Source organism: Typha angustifolia, chromosome 10, assembly GCF_048772165.1.
Source record: "Typha angustifolia cultivar Huaian chromosome 10, ASM4877216v1, whole genome shotgun sequence".
NCBI classification, from domain to species: Eukaryota; Viridiplantae; Streptophyta; class Magnoliopsida; order Poales; family Typhaceae; genus Typha; species Typha angustifolia.
In genome coordinates, this window is record NC_133248.1 from 1,530,650 (window position 1) to 1,549,711 (window position 19,062).

The 19,062-nt window shown below is 35.3% G+C and overlaps 3 protein-coding genes across 3 annotated transcripts; 1 reads left to right on the plus strand and 2 right to left on the minus strand.

Moving 5' to 3' along the window:
* The first annotated feature begins 147 nt into the window (after window positions 1-147).
* On the plus strand, window positions 148-6,809 carry LOC140769182 (elongation factor Tu, mitochondrial). Its single transcript, XM_073109793.1, has 12 exons — window positions 148-498; window positions 910-985; window positions 1,162-1,254; window positions 1,354-1,428; window positions 2,316-2,420; window positions 2,536-2,626; window positions 2,758-2,963; window positions 4,055-4,138; window positions 5,170-5,235; window positions 5,317-5,379; window positions 5,845-6,085; window positions 6,496-6,809. The coding sequence occupies exons 1-12, from the start codon at window positions 287-289 to the stop codon at window positions 6,564-6,566; spliced, it is 1,383 nt and encodes a 460-aa protein (XP_072965894.1). The 5' UTR covers window positions 148-286; the 3' UTR covers window positions 6,567-6,809.
* Window positions 6,810-10,557: 3,748 nt separating this feature from the next.
* LOC140769352 (nascent polypeptide-associated complex subunit beta-like) lies at window positions 10,558-14,019 on the minus strand. Its single transcript, XM_073110027.1, has 6 exons — window positions 13,926-14,019; window positions 12,560-12,627; window positions 11,935-12,083; window positions 11,784-11,840; window positions 11,361-11,399; window positions 10,558-11,065 (listed from the first exon to the last, which is right to left on the minus strand). Exons 2-6 carry the CDS (start codon window positions 12,625-12,627, stop codon window positions 10,899-10,901), a joined length of 480 nt encoding a protein of 159 aa, XP_072966128.1. The 5' UTR covers window positions 13,926-14,019; the 3' UTR covers window positions 10,558-10,898.
* Window positions 14,020-16,958: 2,939 nt separating this feature from the next.
* LOC140769022 (uncharacterized) lies at window positions 16,959-18,145 on the minus strand. Its single transcript, XM_073109532.1, has 3 exons — window positions 18,052-18,145; window positions 17,876-17,951; window positions 16,959-17,762 (listed from the first exon to the last, which is right to left on the minus strand). Exons 1-3 carry the CDS (start codon window positions 18,073-18,075, stop codon window positions 17,113-17,115), a joined length of 750 nt encoding a protein of 249 aa, XP_072965633.1. The 5' UTR covers window positions 18,076-18,145; the 3' UTR covers window positions 16,959-17,112.
* Between the last annotated feature and the right edge of the window lie 917 nt (window positions 18,146-19,062).

Consider the following 19,062-nt stretch of genomic DNA (forward strand, 5'->3'; position numbering starts at 1 on the left):
TATTTAACATAATTATTAGATAAAAAAAAAAAGGAAAATCGGATCCATTAATTGGGAGGCGAACCCGAGTAAACCCTAAATCCCCAATCCGTTTGCAGCTGCAGCCCTAACTAACGCATAAGACCACCTTCCTCATAAAAGACTAAAAAGAGCCACATTTGGGTTCTTGCGGCTCCAAAACCCCGTAAAAACCCTCGCCCTTCCATTTCTCCGCTAGATCCCTCCTCCTAAAAAGAAAACCCTAATCGCGCTTCCTACCCCTCTCTGCACCTCCACCTGGTCGGCCATGGCCGCTTCGTTCGCGCTCAGAAACCCTAATTCCAGGCGCCTCCTCCCCTTCTCCTCCTCTTCGTCTCTTCTGTCTTACTCGAGTTGTCGCGGAGCGATCTCGAGCCCGGTCTTCTCTCCGGAGGCGCACACTTTGGTCGGCGCAAATGTGGGGAATTGCTTCGAAGCCGGGGTTTGGTGGAGGAGATCGATGGCCACCTTCACTCGCACGTAAATCCAAATGCCCTTCTTATCTCGTTCCTTGCATCATTTTATGTGCACATTTGTGAACCTGATCTGCATATAAAAGCGATTTATTTCTCAACTTTTCTAATCAGTAGATGATTACCGTTGGAAAGACTCTTTTGTTTTCCCTTAAGGAATTAGTTCTAGTGGTTCTTTCAAACGTTTGTATAAGTCTTTTTATGTTTAGTTCACTCACTCTCTCTACTTTGGTTGACTATGACAAAGAGTTAATTGATGGTTTTAGTTTGGTGGATGTTGGATTATTCTGGTCAATTACGCTGTTCTATAGATTAATTGAGTTTTGAAGTGCAAATACTTGTGCTTTTGTTGTCATCTTAAGGACACGGTTGAGCAATTGTATACGTACTTATCGTGAGCTTTTTTTCCTTGTCTTAGGAAGCCTCACGTAAATGTTGGAACCATTGGCCATGTCGATCATGGGAAAACTACTCTAACAGCTGCAATTACAAAGGTGGTGTAACTGAACAAATTTAATACTTCAAGCTGGTCATGTGCACCTTGCAAATCTTTCTATTATTGCTATAACTTTATTGAGTGCAAGTTCATTAATATTTAGTGATTAAAGGACAATGCATTGGCATATATGCTTGATCTAAAGAACTACATATGTTTATTCTGTTACGCCAGGTTCTAGCTGAAGAGGGGAAGGCCAAGGCAGTTGCTTTTGATGAGATTGACAAGGCCCCAGAGGAGAAAGCTAGAGGAATTACTATTGCAACAGTTGCGATTTTATTCCTTTTCATTGCAATTAAATCTTTCTACTACAGTGTCAAGTTGGTCTCTTTGTGATGTGTATGGAAAATTTCCCCTGATTTGCAGGCACATGTGGAGTATGAGACTGCCAAGAGGCACTATGCTCATGTAGATTGCCCGGGACATGCTGATTATGTGAAAGTAAGTTATTAAAATGGTAATGTATTACCTGAGCAAATTTTGTACTTTTTGTGTGTATGACTAGAATGTAAGTATGAAGCATCGTCTCTCATCTGTCTATCTTGACCAAAATTGTTTTATGTGTGATATAATGTTGCCAGTAATAGTATCTGCGTGATGTGAATCCTCATGCAAGGACTTTGAGCTATGTATTTTTTTTGAATGCCTATAATCGTTTTATTAATGCCGTTGTTCAATCTTAGTATATTTTGACAAAAGCATATAGCAGAGAAGCCATTTATTCGAAGGGGAGGGAGGTGATCTCGTACTATAGTATAGTGGAGGAACTTTAGGTCACTGGGGAAATGCATGGAACCTGGCGCATCATGGAAAACTCTCTTTGCTTTGTGTAGCCTTATCCCCTTCTACAGGTATTACAGTGGTAGGTTCTATAGGAAGTAGATGATCTAGTGGAGACACCCTTGGGAAAATGCACTTGGTGCATCATGGAAAACCCTCTTTGCTTTGAATAGCTCTATTCCATCTATGGGTATTATAATGGTAGGTTCTTCTGGAAGTAGATGGTCTAGTAGAGAGTTTGATCTGTTCCTGAATAGGTCCCTTCCAAATTGCTTATGCTTGCTCATGTATGTCTTTGTAAGATAGATAATTTCATGTAATTGTGCTTTGTTCTTTTTAAATAGGTACATGACTAAGAAATTCTGTTTAGTGAGTTTTTGAAATACTTTAGGATCTTAGTATTCCATAAGTATGATTGGTAACTGTATGCAGGCTTTTGTTTTCAGAAAGATGAAATTGGACTTATATATGTTTGTTTAACCAGATTTGCTTTAGTGGGAAGTGATTCTCTATTGTGTTGTAACATGATTAATTTTGGTGAAATTTAGAACATGATTACTGGGGCTGCTCAAATGGATGGTGGCATTCTCGTTGTATCTGCGCCAGATGGACCAATGCCGCAAACAAAGGAACATATCCTGCTTGCGCGCCAGGTAAATAATTTTAATTTCAACTCTTTAGCTAGGTTTATCAATTTATTGTACTGTAAAAGGTATCTATATTGTTGGCACTATAAACCAGATCATCTTTCTCGCTTCTGATTTGTAGGTTGGTGTGCCATCACTTGTATGCTTTCTAAATAAGGTTGATGCTGTTGATGATCCGGAGTTGCTAGAACTTGTAGAGATGGAGCTCCGTGGTAGGTTCCTATGAGTTTCCTTTGTTTTTGTCAAAGGACTCATTATCCTCTTTTACTGGTCATTGTTTGGAACAGTTCGATATTCTACAGAAGCACGGGTGAAAAGAGCCCCCTTTTTTTCTTTTTTGCAGAGCTATTAACTTTCTACAAGTTTCCTGGTGATGAAATTCCAATCATTCGGGGTTCAGCTTTATCTGCCTTACAGGGCACAAATGAAGAGATTGGGAAGAAGGCAATTTTGAAATTAATGGATGCAGTTGATGAGTACATTCCAGATCCAATCCGGCAACTTGATAAACCCTTCTTGATGCCAATTGAAGATGTTTTCTCAATTCAGGTGATTAGATTTAGACTACCTTTTGTTGCATAAAAAATTTGGTTGCTCAACTAGTTCTTTTTTTAACTACGGACATGTACATTACATGGCTTAAATGATCAACATTAGAAATTCTTAGAAGTATTATACAATAGTACTTGGGTAATCATTCTGATTCTACCTTGAGAGGATGATTACTGATCAATGATCATGAGGGATGCAACATCAATGAATGTTGAGTACTATGATTTGATGGAAGGTGGTGTATCTTGTCCTCCATTGCAGCACAGTTACTGTAAAATGGTGATGATATAGAACACATACATGAACACTTTTTACTCAAAATGCCACATTTATTGTTTACAAGCACTTTTTTCAGTCTTAAACATCTGAAATGGTTCTGGTTTCATTCCCAGTGGTTTAAAGGTTCAATACTCTAATAGGGCAGACCTTGATGGTTCCCTTCCTTCACGTGGTCATTGTGCAGTAGCCCGAAAAGCACCTTGTATCATGCACCCAGAAGTCAATTTTCCATGCAGGGACTAGTGTAAAAGTAGAATATATAACATTGGATTCAATTGGAGCAGAAAGTGGAATATATATAGTGGGGGTGATTCTTTCGCTTTTTGTGCCTGTGTCAGGGAAAAAACACTGCTTTCAAGCAGTCAAAGCACCACGTAGTGCATATTGTTTGAAGTTATCTAAAGTAGAAACATCACAATAGGTAGTGAAATAGAAAAGCCAATGAGGTAATTTGTAGACCTGCACTCTTATTTGGGATGCCAATTTCATAAGGTCAGTCTTTTTGGTTATATATTATAGAAAAACAATTTACGGTTATGCAGGAATATTACAAATATCTAACAGGACTTATCAGAAGTTACAACTTACAACAGAGAATTGATTAGCTCGTGGCAATAAGATGGCTATGATGGAAGATGCCAATCTCATATATGCTACAGAAAACTGATTTCTTTCTGTATTTTGTGTTGACTTCTTTTCCTTGTTTATTTAACATTATTGTATTGAACTCATGATGAAATATGGTAACTTATGTTGCCACAAAATTTTCATAGTCTAGTCTTCAAATTCTGATGGCTTTTGAACTACAGGGCCGTGGAACTGTTGTAACAGGCCGTGTTGAACAGGGAACAATCAAAACTGGAGAAGACGTTGAGATCTTGGGGTTGATGCAAGTAAGTTATAAATTTGAGGTTACTATTTTTCAGTGCTGTTGATCACATTCTGCATTATAATATTCCAGCAATGCATTTAATAAATGACTGAGTGTACTTCGGAACGTCACTTTTGATGCACTTCAAGATTGATCTTATTTAAAAATCCATCTTTATTCCTTTGAATTACTTAGTGTCAAAGGAAATATTGATGTGTTCTTGTTTCTGGAAATGGGATAAATTGACGTTCTCTGTATGCCCAAGCATGTGGTTACTTTACATAGTAACAAAGCATGAGCTCCTGAGTTTGAATCCATAAGGCCTTTATGACACTAGGGGAAAATTGTTTAAAATAATACATGAGTTATTTAATTCACATTCGCGTCTTGCCCTGTCATAACGTAATGGACCTGTATGTGACGGGGCATGTCGGAGTATAAGATTCATTTAAGTTCACCATGCGCTATCGACAGATGCTTTTGCAGAACATGATGATTTCAAAGAGTGCAAATGCACATCCATTATTGCCTGCACGTCTACAGACCATTGTCTGCTTTGTTCGCTAGTTCTCTCAGACAAAGATATGGTATTCTTAATTTGCTTCCTCTGAAGTAGTGTATGTCTCAGCTTTCATATGTGTTGGTACCAGTACCTTTTTGTGATTTTATCAGTGCTAATTTTGCTCACAACAATTACTTTTACAAATTTGACCGTGTGGTCTACAAATTTGACCATACTCATAGTCGAATACTTGCTTATAGATTGGAACATAAAACTATTAAGTATATTCAAGAAGGTAAATGCTTGTATTTATTGTACATTTAATAAGCTATCCAAGCATGTGTTCGATTAAAGAGTTTCAGGTGTGTAAGAGGGCTTTTAAGAGGTAACTAGTAACCTTCGCCAATTTTCATGAAGGTAACATAAAGCAGATGCAGTTAATCTAAGACACCGTATTTAACAAGACACATATAGAGTATGAGTAACTTTAGGCAAGTGCATATGATTTTTGGTTCTTATGATGTTCTAACCTTAGATCTCCTTGCTGCCAGGGTGGTCCTATTAAGACAACTGTTACTGGTGTTGAGATGTTCAAAAAGATCTTGGATAATGGACAGGTATAACTGGATTTTGGACTATCTCATTGCATTCATTTATTGAGGCATGAAGGTCCTCCTTTAATTATTTGCAATATGTAGGCTGGTGATAATGTGGGGCTTCTTCTTCGTGGCCTAAAGCGTGGAGACGTACAACGTGGACAGGTCAGTTTCTCCATAATCAGTTTGGGTCTTAGAGACATGGATTGCTTGTATTTCTTCATCTTTTGTTATCAGATATAGATAGTACTCCTATTGTGCAGTACTTAGTTCTACTGTTCTTCCTATACAGCAAGAACAGGACTATATACCACTTTTGAGAGTAATGGTGTGCCAATCCATTGAATTCTTTTTTTTCCAAATTTGTGAAGTCATTTAAAAAGACATACCTTTCTCTTTCTCCAGGAACCAAACTTTCAACTTAGATAGCTGTAATTTAGAGCTAGCATCTTTTCTTTTTGCATACTAAATATAGAGATCTTTACTTTCTATTGATTCCTTCAATCCTCTTAGACTATTCCTCATCCTTTTCTTGACACATCCCCATTCCTATGATTTCTGATTCTTGCAAAGGCTTAGCTAGTGTTTCTCATTTTCATTTTCTGTTTCTTTCTCTTACCATGATTATAGGTGGTATGTAAACCTGGTTCTCTAAAGACGTATAAGAGATTTGAGGCAGAGATATATGTTCTTACAAAAGATGAAGGAGGTCGCCACACTGCTTTCTTCTCAAATTACAGACCCCAGTTCTACATGAGGACTGCAGATGTTACTGGAAAGGTTGAATTGCCTGAAACTGTGAAGATGGTGATGCCTGGTGACAATGTGACGGCAGTTTTTGAATTGATATCAGCTGTTCCTCTTGAAGCAGGTATTGCTTTCTAGAATTTACAATATCATTCAAATCCATTTTCGGAGCTGATCCGGCATCTTTTTTTTATAGAAATGGAATTAGAAAAATTGAACTAATGCTCAAATGCTTGCACAATTGCACTTGTTATAAAATCTCATATTGTCATCAACATGGTAGAGCATGACATTTTGTCATCAATTTGGTGGTCTTCCTTACAATAGTTTCGTAGAGCATGGCATATTTTCATCAACATGGTGTTGTTTCTGCATATACTTTGCCTGTATTGTCAATTCACACTGCTTCAGTTGAAGATCCCCACTATCTTGCTTGTCTAAATTGTGTAGGAAGGGCAACTATATGTGATGTCAGTTTCAATTTAGAAAACACTAGCTAAATCATTCTGTTTTTCTGTGTCTTTACCTTTGCAGGACAAAGATTTGCTCTAAGGGAAGGAGGGAGGACGGTTGGGGCTGGCGTCGTCTCCAAAGTCATTAGCTGATTTTTTTCATTTGCTCTTCTTAGATGCCACTTTCTAGTGATATATCTGCAACTTTGTAGATTGGATAAGGATTTAGAGAAGTCGCCTAGATATCTCCTCAATGTTTGTGGAGAAGTGTTGAGATACACAATTTTGAAGTATTTATTGGTTGTCTTTCGACTTACCACATATAGCTCAACAAAATCTCTCTTATGTCGACACCTTTCTTGGCTTTAAGGTCAATAAAATGGTACTTTTGCTGCATGTTCTTTCCTTCACGAGTAGCATGTTAAAATTCTTAGCCCTTTTGTTGTATCCAAAATTTTGCAGTCGCATCATATGTATGCATGCAAATGATATGATTCTATGCTGTAATATGTTTTGTTATATTTTTTCCTCCTATCTAGGAGGAAATTTGAAGTGGAGAAATAAGTTGTCTACTTTTTGTACAGATCTAATAATGGTGTTGGTGAGACAGGCTTGATATTATTTGGTGGCAAGCATTGAAACACTATAAATATTTGTCATGAAGGTTGTATTATTTTGCTTAAAATGCTTCAAAAATACTCTGCTAGTAGCCTGTCTACTCATGAATAATCTTGTTGGTTGGTTAAAAATAACTTAAGACTGTGTTCACCTGTGGAATAAGTATGAAAAAAGTATAACTATTCTAATTTGTAATACTAAAAGAAAAGAGTTAATACTAATATTTAGTTCAATAATAATATAAAAAGTAATAATTATTTTTAATATGACATAAAATTAATATTAAATTATTAAAAAAATAATAAAATTGTATTAGAAATTGGTGATATTTTAAACTAAACGTTGAAAATATCTTTTAGTATATTTTAGAGTAGTAGAAATAAATATTATTTTTCTAAAATAATATTATTTTTTATTAGAACTGTGGACTTAAAATACTCTATATATTCAATAACTATGTGCTATAATGTAATGCAAGATTATAAATTAGCAGTGTAGTATAATGCGGGGTTATAAGCCGGCATTGGAGATAATGCAGGGTTATAAGTCCACACATTTGAAAAATAACTTTACACTTTTTATATAAAATAATCATACACTAGATAGAAATACACTATATATTAATATAATATTATAAGTTCGCACTGTAGTATAACGTGAGGTTATAAGCCCACACCGTGACTTACACAGTTACACGTGCATATGCGAGGTAATATGTTATATTTTCATCACATAGACCATCACACAGTAACTTACGGATAGAAATAGTAAAAAAAACCTAACAAAAGAGAGACGAGATGAGATATTTTTGATAGTTAACCTAAAAATATTTCAATAGGGTTATTTAAAACAAAAAGTAGTATTTCAAGCTAAAATCTATCATCTATGTGCTTTATGTTACCTCTTATAAAGGCATTAATTGATCCTCTTTCTTTCTTTTTTCTTTCTTTAGGAGAGTTTTTCCGATGGTGAGTGTTAAAATCTTTTCTAATCTCATAATTCTACATCCGGTGCATTAACAAATGCATAAACCACATAAAAAATTAACATAAATATTTAAAATTTTCACTCCTATTATTTCAGACGTAGGTGTATTTTTAATATTTATTTTTTCCATAATTTTTGGAAGCAATCCGAATTTTTTTATTTTATTTATTTAATTTTGGACATAAAAGACAAGTAATAATCTAAAAATGTCGTCCACGTGGCGGAACAGACAAACCGACCACGTCCCCACCACGTGTGTCCGAGTCAGCACCCACTCAATCCACCGGCCACATTCTCAGTTTGTTTTTCTTTAATATTTATTATTATTACATTCTTTAAAATATTATAATTACCACTAAAATCTTTTTAACTCTTTCATGATTAATATAATATTTCTAGTAGATTATTATTAAAATTAATAAACGCATATAAATATTTTTTCCTTTATTATTGGGTAAAACTATTTTAATTTATTTTTAATTTAAGTTTAATTTTAATAATGATTAGTTAAATTACAAACATTTCTGTGGTAATTATGATATTTTATTAAAATCTCTTTTAATTTTAGACCTACCACTAGATCTAATTTATCAAATATAAAAATAAAGAATTATTTTTTTCAAAGTATATAAAAGAATTTCTTAGACTATACTTATTATTATAAACTAACATGACAATCATTTTATTATTATGAAAGATCTTTGCAATTTAATTGCATTAAAGTTTTTATTTAGTATATAAAACTAAGTGCATATATTTTCTTATAATTTTGATACACATTTTATCATAATAGAATTCATTTTTTGGTTAAATGTTGGATTGTTATTGAATGGTAGGAATCAGCTAATTGTTATTGATTGGTTAATTGAATGGTAGGAATCCAATTTGTTTAGGATTAATCATAATTAGTGGTAATGTTGGTGGACAAAAAATAATATTAAAAATAAAGATCTGGGACACTGCTGGAGTAGTGCAGTACAATGGCCTACTACAAATACAATCCCCTCAGCTTCTATAACTCAGTTTGATGAAGTTTTGGGGATTTAAACTCCATTAGTTTTTATTTCGTAAGTTTGCCAACCTCTCTCTCTCTGTCTTTCTCTCTAATTGGGGATTTAAACTCCATTGGGGATTTAAACTCGTTTGCATTACATCTTATTTGTATTCATTTTTCTTCTCTTTAGCACTAAATTTTATATCACGTACATAAGTTCTACAACGTAATCTTTCCCCTCTCACTTATATTGGTTGCTTGTTTGTTTGTTTGTGATTCTTCTCAGTATCAATCTAACCAGAAAACATTTCATACTCAAAAGAAAAAAAGAAAAGAAATTGTGATCACTTCTCTTTCTGTTCTTCTCTTTAGAGTTTTTTTTACATACTCTAGTGTAAGTATAGATGGCGTCTACAACTCCGGTGGCCACCGTCGAAGAAAGGAAGGTGATGCCATCGGCTCGAAGCCTGAGAAGAAGCTTGTCGATGAATTTGGCCACCGCCTGCGACCAGGGTGCGATTCGCAGGTGCATTTGCGCCCCTGCGACGAACGCAAGATCGTTCAAGTGTCGTCTACACAGGGTGAACTCTCTAGGCACAAGTTCTACTCACTAAAGAAAATTTTAATCTGTGATGAGTTGCATGGAGTAGTGAAGTAATGTAATGAGGCCTCAAGTAATTGAATCTTGTATGATCATGAGGCTTGAGAGCATGGAAGTATATAATTAATGGACAATAAAAGTTTATGTGATGCTGTTTGGATGGAAATAGTATATAAGGTTTTGAAATAGATTCTCATAATTGGAAGAATAGCTTTTCATAATCTTTTGTGACTTTATTCCAGTATTACTAAGATGCTCATGTTTATGTTTAGCAATCTCAATCACACACTCACATACAAACATGCATGATTTAAGACTTTGAGCTGTGGTGAGGAGAATCATTGATTGCAGATCTAACAGCCCTTTTGCTGACCAATAATGATGCTCATTTCTAGTAGCAGTCGTATGAAGCATCTTCAAATTTGCTATTGAAAAAGGTAATATTCTAGATAAATGATCACAGAGTGCACATTATCTTTCCTACTGTCAGATAAACAATTTGCTTGCAAAATATTTCAGAGAAAGTTAATGAAGAACAAATACTTTATCTATTGTCTTTGAGGAAAGGCAAACTGATTGGGGTCTACCCTACCCTTGAAAGAGACTGGAAAGAGAAGATCAACAGCCCTAGCCCTTGAGAGGGACTGGCTTATAGATGCTAATCTCTGCCAATACCAAATGACAAGTATTAGTGCATCTTTATTGGCACTTACAAAAGGAGGACTTGAGCATAATGTGACAACCTTTTATTGGAATAGTTAGCACCAAGAAAAAGTTGCTTATCAGAATAATCACCCTTTGAAGATGGACCCTGCAATAGTCTCTTTCAGAACAATGATAACCAAGTCTTGTAGAATGACAGAAATCCCTAAACCGATAACTGATGACATCATTAGCATTATTAATGATTTCGGTCATCACCATCTATAAAACACTCTGCCATAGAAGATAATGAGAAAATATGACAATTTTCAGATTATAATGTTACAAATGCTTGGTTGATCACTCAAGTTTCTGAAAAGCAAAGAAAAAAAGGAATGGTTTTGCAGAATCCAACGACAACAAACAAATAACAAGCAGAAAATAGTAACGACGGATTTATCCATGCTAGCAGGACCCTTGGCAACTTCTCGTTAAACAATCGGAGACCTGACTGCAGGCAGGGCTAACATGCATCTTTCAGGCTAAAACTCAAGCGACTGGTCTCCGATTAACCAGGACATGACAAGTGAACCAGTGATGATAGGTTAGGCAAGTGCAACAAAAAGCTCAAAACTTTGGGGCACTATGAAGATTTGGTCTCATCTGCTGCTGCTTCGAAAGTCTCTCCTGCGACAAGCTCAGGGACGTCATCATCATCATCATCTTCCTGAGTATTGCCAGCACCAGCAGCAGGTGCCTGCTTCTGGAACTGCTCGGCAAGCTTCCTCAGGCTATCCAGGTTGTCAGGACCTAAAAGGAAATAGTCACAATTTAGTAGCTCATCTCTTCCAGACAAACAAAGACAGATAACCAGAAAAGTAGCAGAGACTTGATCAGTGTTAGATTCTACAGTTGTAATGCAAAATTGAGAAAACAAAGGAGCGATCTTAATGTATATTGATACTAGACATATGCATGTCAAGTGAAGCTGTAAAAGTAAGACAAGAATAATGCTTTAACATATAAAACCAACAGCGAATTCAAATGCAATACACAAATATAAGCAAACAAAACTAACTACAATTATTTCACAAGGGAGACATACCGAGTTGGTTAATGATCCCAGGAAGCAGATCCTCAAATTCTGTCACCAGTAAATTGTGCAGATTAGAAAAGTTTGAAAGGAGAAGAGACTCAAAATTATATGGAAGATATTAATTGATACTTTGAAAATCAATCACCAACAAAAAAAGAGGGAAAAAAGATATATTTTTTTTAAGATGATCGTTCTCCCCCTTGAATTTTTAATAACATAAAAAGTCCACTGGTGTCCAACCAAAGGTACAAGCAAGAAGAATTGCCCAATATGACATTATGAGTCTGTTATAAAGCCTATTAGCGAGATTCATTATCTCATAATTACCTTAAGTTACAGAAATGCAACTGTAAATGGAGAGCATAATTATAAAACAAATAAATACTTGGTAAATGTTTACTATTTGTACTCAAGTAAAGGATATGTGCATACTTTTTGTCTGTGGAGCACCGGTGACCACCCATGTGTTTGCAGCTATTGAAGCTTGCACTGGAAGTAAAGTATACAAAATTTGTAAGAGAAAGAAGGAATTTATTCTGTTCAGCAGTTCAAGGGTTACTGTGCAAGTGGAATGTGTTCGAACCTTTAGGATTCAGAAACTGGATAACAAGATCATCTTTGAAAATGTTGACCTCTTCAATAGCAGGTATAGAATTCACCCCAATTCTTTTCAAAGTGCTCTGGAGCCTTTTATCATCTGTGGTTGCTGTCTTATGAATTGCTTTCTTCTTTCTAAATTGAAAAATGGAATGTAAACATAAACAAGTGTAAACAGAGGCTCACCATCCTCTATAATAAAAACTTTTAAACAAATAAAACAAAAGATGTTTATGCTCTTTTATTACAAAAATCTCTAGATTTGTTACTCACAATTATATACCATCTTGTCCAATTATTAAAAAAGAGCAAAAAAAAAAAAAATATAGAAAAGACAACTTATAATTAAAAATCATACGAATCGTATTTAACATCCAGAAAACCGCTAAATATTTCACATTTTAGGAAAGTATGAAGATTCTTAACCAGCTAGAGTCAACAATGATTTGCATTAAACTCTATTCGATATAGAAAAACCGAGCCTATCATATACTGACAGAATATAGGTTCAATAGATTCTTAAAATACTTCTTGTATGGTCATCATAGATACATCTTCTTTCAGATAATAGAAGAAATTATTAGGCTAACAAATAAAGAACAACGTCTAACCTGCGCATGCTGCCTTTTCCACCAGTACGAACTGCACCAGCCATCTTCATGAGTCTCTCCCTATCCATCTGCAAGAGTGTGAAACGCACTATTGTGACCGTATGTTATTAATTGTGCAATGCTATTTTGATACCAAAATAAGGATCACATTACACCAAGTAAAAAGGAAAGAATTTTTGACAAATAGATTGCAGCCCTTGCTTTATTGAAACTTAATTAGTGACACAACCTTCCACTAAAGTTCCCACAAAACCTGTCAGAGTTTGTAAAAAGGAAAGAATTGTGGGACATAAGATGATAAGTGCTTTAGTTAACGTCAACATAAAGAGGAATAAGCAGAAACATATACCAATAATTCTGTTCATTATGCCTAACTACAGATGCTACACCTAATTATGAAGTAAAGCTGCTTAATATGCTCATTTATGCACTTATAATTGAAGGATCTAAAACCTAAACCCTGATAGTATACAAGTACACATGGAAAAACTAGCCTGAGAAATAAAAAAAGTTAAATACTATCTGCAATCTGTTCAAAGTGAATGACGAACCATCAAGCTTAGCATATACAGGTCAACTTAAGCAATCCCAACTTATTCAAGCTGCTCCTAAAAATGTTAAGCATGCAAGAAATATGCATACACAATGTCTAGTTGAGTGTTACTCTACCCAGCCAACTTTAGCAAAGGAGCAATAACATAATTTGAAGGATTAACTGCCTAACCAACAAATCAAAAACCAGATTTCGGTAATAGTATTTAGAAAAAGAACTCTACAGAAGACTCGGTGAGAAAACTCACAAGTTCTTAAGAAATGTGGGAATTTGAGTACTTAATATTTAGGGGCTGGTGGCGGGTGAAGTTATGAACTAAAATATCCCACTAAAAGAACTAAATTTTCACCTTATTCCTACTCCAAGATGTGTTAGAGATGAATTATCATCCATTAAGCAAAGGTCAATATATATGTCCAAATATCACTTTCTCAACCAAAACAACTGAGATATCTAACATATGACCACTTTGATCTCAATCAATAGCTGCCCCTAATTGCTAGCCATAGTATAACCTATAAAAAAAGCGTTAGAGTTGTACACTGCAATCCATATAAAATAATAAATACAAAAATTTCTTACATAGAATTCTCAGAAACAGTTATAAATCCCCAATTTCTAGTCAAGACATAAACAATAGAAACCAATACATCAACAATCACCACTGGAAAATGGCCATATTAGTGTTTCATAAACCCCTTCGCATGTCCAAAATTCACGCCTTTAAGGGCTCATAACGAAGACTATGCGAGCAATCAAAACAAATACCCATCGCAAAGATCATCTAGTAAAGCTTTCCTTGAAGCTAATTACCTCGATAAATCGAAGGGAGAAGTCCGACGAAGAGGACCGAAAGGAAAGGCGACGGGGTTTTGGGGGGACACTACGGTTAGGGTTTCAGATCTTCTAAATAAAAAAAAAAAGCCTTGGTTTATATTTTACCAAGAGGTTGACGTGGCCTCAAGGGATTGGATTGTTTCCGTGTCTTTGTTTGAGTTCGCGGACGGAAGTGTGAGAGTGACTGGATCATGAACGAGGCATCAAGATTCGTGTGAAACCGCCAAATTTTGCTATCAGAGGGTCGAGATTTTTCTATCCATCTTAATGTTCGAATTAATAATATCATAATTGATACCTAATGGATGACATTTTTATATTTTAATTTAGTACTTGTCTTATAATCTTCAATAATATCATATTTTTTTATAGATTTAATAAATAAAAAATTATCTTGTTCTATTCTATATTATTTTACATGGTACGTCGAGGGTTCGAAGATCTCTAATTCTAATACCATATTAACTCACCGGCTATTCTTCGAAATGCTTAAATCATACTTTAGTTTTGTCCTCTAACAGTAATAAAAAAATTACTTTAGTCATCTATTCAAGCTACTAGAAACATATTGTGGTCATAAAAGATTTTTATTCTTTCCTTCCTTTCATTTAATCATTAATTATCATAGTGATTGATTCCACTAATTAAAGGGGCCACTAATTTCATGTAATTGTGGCCTTTGAGTTAAACATAGAGTTGTTCACTTACTAGAAGGTATTAATTGGGTGGTTCATGGAGTAGAATCCATGACTCAATTTGAACCACAAGTAAGAAAGAGGGGAGAGAGAGGAAGAACAAGATGATGATTCTCTACAGCCTAGATTCTAAGAACTTCCTAGAACTTTAATATATATTAGAACATAATTGTTCTAATTCAAAGGGGGGGATAGTTGATGATTAGATAGTCAAATCATGTACCCAAATCTTTTGAGAAGACAAAATAATGTACACAAGCTTAATTAAAACATCTCTTTTATATTTATTATTACTCATATTTTATCGTATGAATATTTATCATTCGAATATTAGTTTTCTTAGCAATCAATTGTAATTAGATGAGCTAATTTTAATTATTATAGATGCTTAATAACTTTGTATCATTGAGTAAATCTTCTAAGGTTAAGATAAATTTTTTAAAAGTAATTGAATATTCTCTATTCCAGCGTATGAATAATAATAAATTTTGGGAGAACAACTATGTTTAAACTTTGGCAAGCATTTACATTCAAAATTAACAAAATAACTTTGTTTAATTATCAAAATATGCTAAGCTAGCCAAATTTAGTGGAGATAAACATTTAAAAAAGAAGAAGAGAAGAAGATACATTGTTTGATTTAGGAACAGTGAGCAGACAAAATTTCAAACAGAATAATTCAAACAAGATAGGATGCTAAATAAAAGTTTGTGCAAAGAATAATTCTTGGTGTACCCTCAAGGATATCTTCAAGTACAATTGAGATCAAAGGTCAAATGTATTTTATTTCCTTAGTATAGTTTGAACAAAAATTGTTTCAATTTGGGCTCATATTATGTGAGTAATTCATGTGTTTAACCTTAAAAGATGGTAAAATATATCTAACTCTAAAATTTAAAGTTAGAAAGAGTAACTATACAATCTATAAAGTCAACCACCTTAGTATTAATAAGAAGTACAAACTTTTAAGGCTTGTTTAGTTTGTGTGTAAAATCTTTTAAGGATAAGTTTTACTCACATATCTTAAATACAAATAAGGTATTTTTTATAATTTTACTTACATATTGTTATTTGGTTATAAAATGTGAATAAAACTGTAATAATTAACTTATATGAATCTATGTTTAGTTTCTATATTCTAAATAAGTATAATAAGTATGGTAAATAAGATCATTTTAAAATGGAAAGACTAAAAAATACCCTCATAATAGGTAGTAATAGTAGTAAGACCAAAATTTTCACAAAAAGAAAAGAAAATGACCATGAAAAAAATTTCATAAGAACAAACCAATATATATAGACGAAGAGTGTTTACTTATAAAATATATTTAAAAGAGATTTAATCTATAAATAAGTATTCCTTATGGATAAACCGAATGCTGCCTTAATATCCAAACCATAGGGAAATCATATATTTTTTTTCTTTTAATCATTCATGCGCTCGAAGGCTATATTATAAAGGGACAATCCTCCCTAGATACATATACCCTTAGATCGCACAAAACTTTAGTCGATATAGTAAGCTGTATAGTTTAGGCTTTAGTTGCTCCTCCAAGTCAATCGCACCGTCGAGCAATCAATCCAGTCAAACCGTTGAGCTAAGCTACTAAATCATAAAATAATTTTCTTCAATAATTATTTAGAGTTGGAGTTGATTTCATGACTTCCTTGATCACGAGGAAGAATAACAATTAAGTACATGCGAATCGCAATTAAGTCACCATCTTGAGATAAAGAAGAATACTTCTAGAGATTGATAGTCTTCAATGTTTCCAACATCCATCCTTTAGGAAGACGACCGTTGACCAACTCCGAATCCGAACAAACACGCGTCTTCTTTAACACAGCTATGGCATGCATGGGTGGGTGTTGACAGATTCAAAGCTTCTTTCTCTTCTCTCTCTCTCTCTCTCTCTCTCTCTCTCTCTCTCTCTCTCTCTCTCTCTCTCTCTCTCTCTCTCTCTCTTTCTTGTTAGTAGTAGTAGTAGTAGTAGCAGTAGTAATAGGATCGATGGTGATGATATCTAATTCAGATGGGTCTTCTCCTTTATTCCTTCTTCATGGACCCAAACGAAGTCTTAGCTACCAAAAGTACCAAATGCTTCCTATCTTAACTCCCCTCCTTTCCTCGCGATTTCGATCGTAAACAATTCAAAGCATCTTCCAAAAGCCATCTACCAAAACTCTGCAACCTTTTTTCAACCATTTTTCCCCCCCTCCCTCCCTTTCTAAAGCCTTATTGATACCATATTCCTTTCTATCATTAGTCATAACAGTTTAAGATCTGGTAGTCAAAATCTTGGCCTCTATGAACCATTATTTTTCAGTGTTCCAGTTTAAAACATATATCGTTCACTAACTGAGACCAAAACTTTCGTCAAGAAGCTATGAAAAATGAATCCTTGATATTACAACCACCAAAAATTTAAGCTGCTAACATTTAGCATTTAGAATGGAGTAGCATATGATCACATAACATGGCATCCGACAGTGTTCTCATCATTGAAGTAGTCTCCGAAGCCCGAAGAAGCCGGCGGCTGCAGCGGGCGTTGAAGCGGCGGCGGCTCGCAGTAGTAGTTATCCCGGTAAGCATATGGCAATGGAGCAGAGTAAGCATTGATGGGGTAGTATGGCATGGGGGGGAACACCATGGGATGATGGGTTGCCATGGGATTACCATAGCCTTGGACTATGCTGGGACTCATGGCGTAACTCATTTGGGGAAGAGCAGTGACGATTGGAGGGTATAAGAGCTTGGTTGCATCGGAAACAGAGCTCTCTCTGCTCTCTTTACTCTCGTTTCCTCTCTTCTCATCCTTTGCATCTTCTCTGCTTCTGTTCTTGGTGTCATCCGCCTCTGTTTTCTTCTCCTTCTCTTTGGTGGTGGCCTTATGGTCGTCGCAATGGCTTTCTTTCGGCTTCTCCATTTCGCCGGCGGCGTTCTCAGGTCTCTTCTCGCCGCCGCCACCGCCGCCGTCGGATTTCTTCTCCTCCTTTTGTGGCAGTATCTCCGCGTTCTTGCCGATCTTCGCGAGCTTCTTTATGAGCACCTTGGTGTCGAAGTTGCCGACGACGGTGACCTTGGGAAGAGTTGGGTGGATCTCTGTTTTCAGTACTCCTGAATACATTTTATACACGCACATATCTTTGAATCGTTAGACAAATAATACTACAACATATATATATACATATGTAGAAGAAGAGAGACGAGTTGGTAAAGTTGATTGATACCTTTAATGCTTATGGCTTTCATCACCTTCCTCTTGCATCCCTCGCAGCAATTCACAGTAACTTTTAGATCAACTCTCTGCAACAAAGCACTAACTATTAGATAGAGAAAGATAGGGACAGACAGAGATATATATATAGAGAGAGAGAGAGAGAGAAAGAGAGAGAGAGAGGTTAACCTTAAGGTCTTCTTCCTTAGCCATGGCGATTGCTAATGGAAGGAGAAGAGTATCCCTCTGAGAAGAGGAAGAAGAGGAGGTAGTTGTGGGGGTGGTGTTTACACTGCGATTGCTTGGGGTTTATATATATATACACAAATCTTGTAGGGGCATTTGTGGAATAAAGAAAATATGAGAACTCTTTATTAACAGCTCGTTCTGGGGACAACTCATGGGATGTACGTAAAGGTGGGCAAGTGATCTAAGTTTTCCTTTCCGTTCCCAGATTGCCCTTCTCCTCTCCTACGTATGACCGTCCGCCTCTCACATGGTAGTACAATTTCATGACTGCAAATAGTGCGCCAAGTAGGGGCATTTCGGACATATCGCATTCAAGTTGGTTTAGGGCTTCAACTTTCAATTATTAGGTAAAAAAAAGAAGACTTTGCCGACTAATGATATTGGAGATTCCTTTGTCCATCCATTTAATTAACTTATTATTATTATTATTCCCAAAATCCCCCTATCAGGGTCACTTTGGGAATTTTTTTGATACTTTCTCTATTAATGTTTACCCTATATTTCGGCTAAGTTGAGGTATAAGAATATGATCTATAGACTTTCTTGAAAAATAAAATTAGATTCGATCGCGAGCTGACATTTTTTTGACATTTTCGAACTATCCGAGGACTATAAATGCATCATAAATTGAGTACAAAATCCGATCTCGACTGTATATAAATGAGGATAAGACTACGTACATCTCTGGTAGTCGGTGGTCAATTCACAGAGTTAATTTCAAAGTGAAAGTTTGGAGGGGTATAGTGGGAATGTTTGAGGGCAAGTAGAGCTTAATTAAAATTAGATTACAACTAATACCACACTAATAGTGGTGGTTTTATTGTCAAATATTTTAGTACAAAGTATTATGGACAAGTATCGTACCAAGGAAAGAGAAAAGAGAGCCATATACGTCACAGAGAAGTGCAACCCAGTCTAGCATAGCCAAAGAATAAAGGCATTTGAGGAATT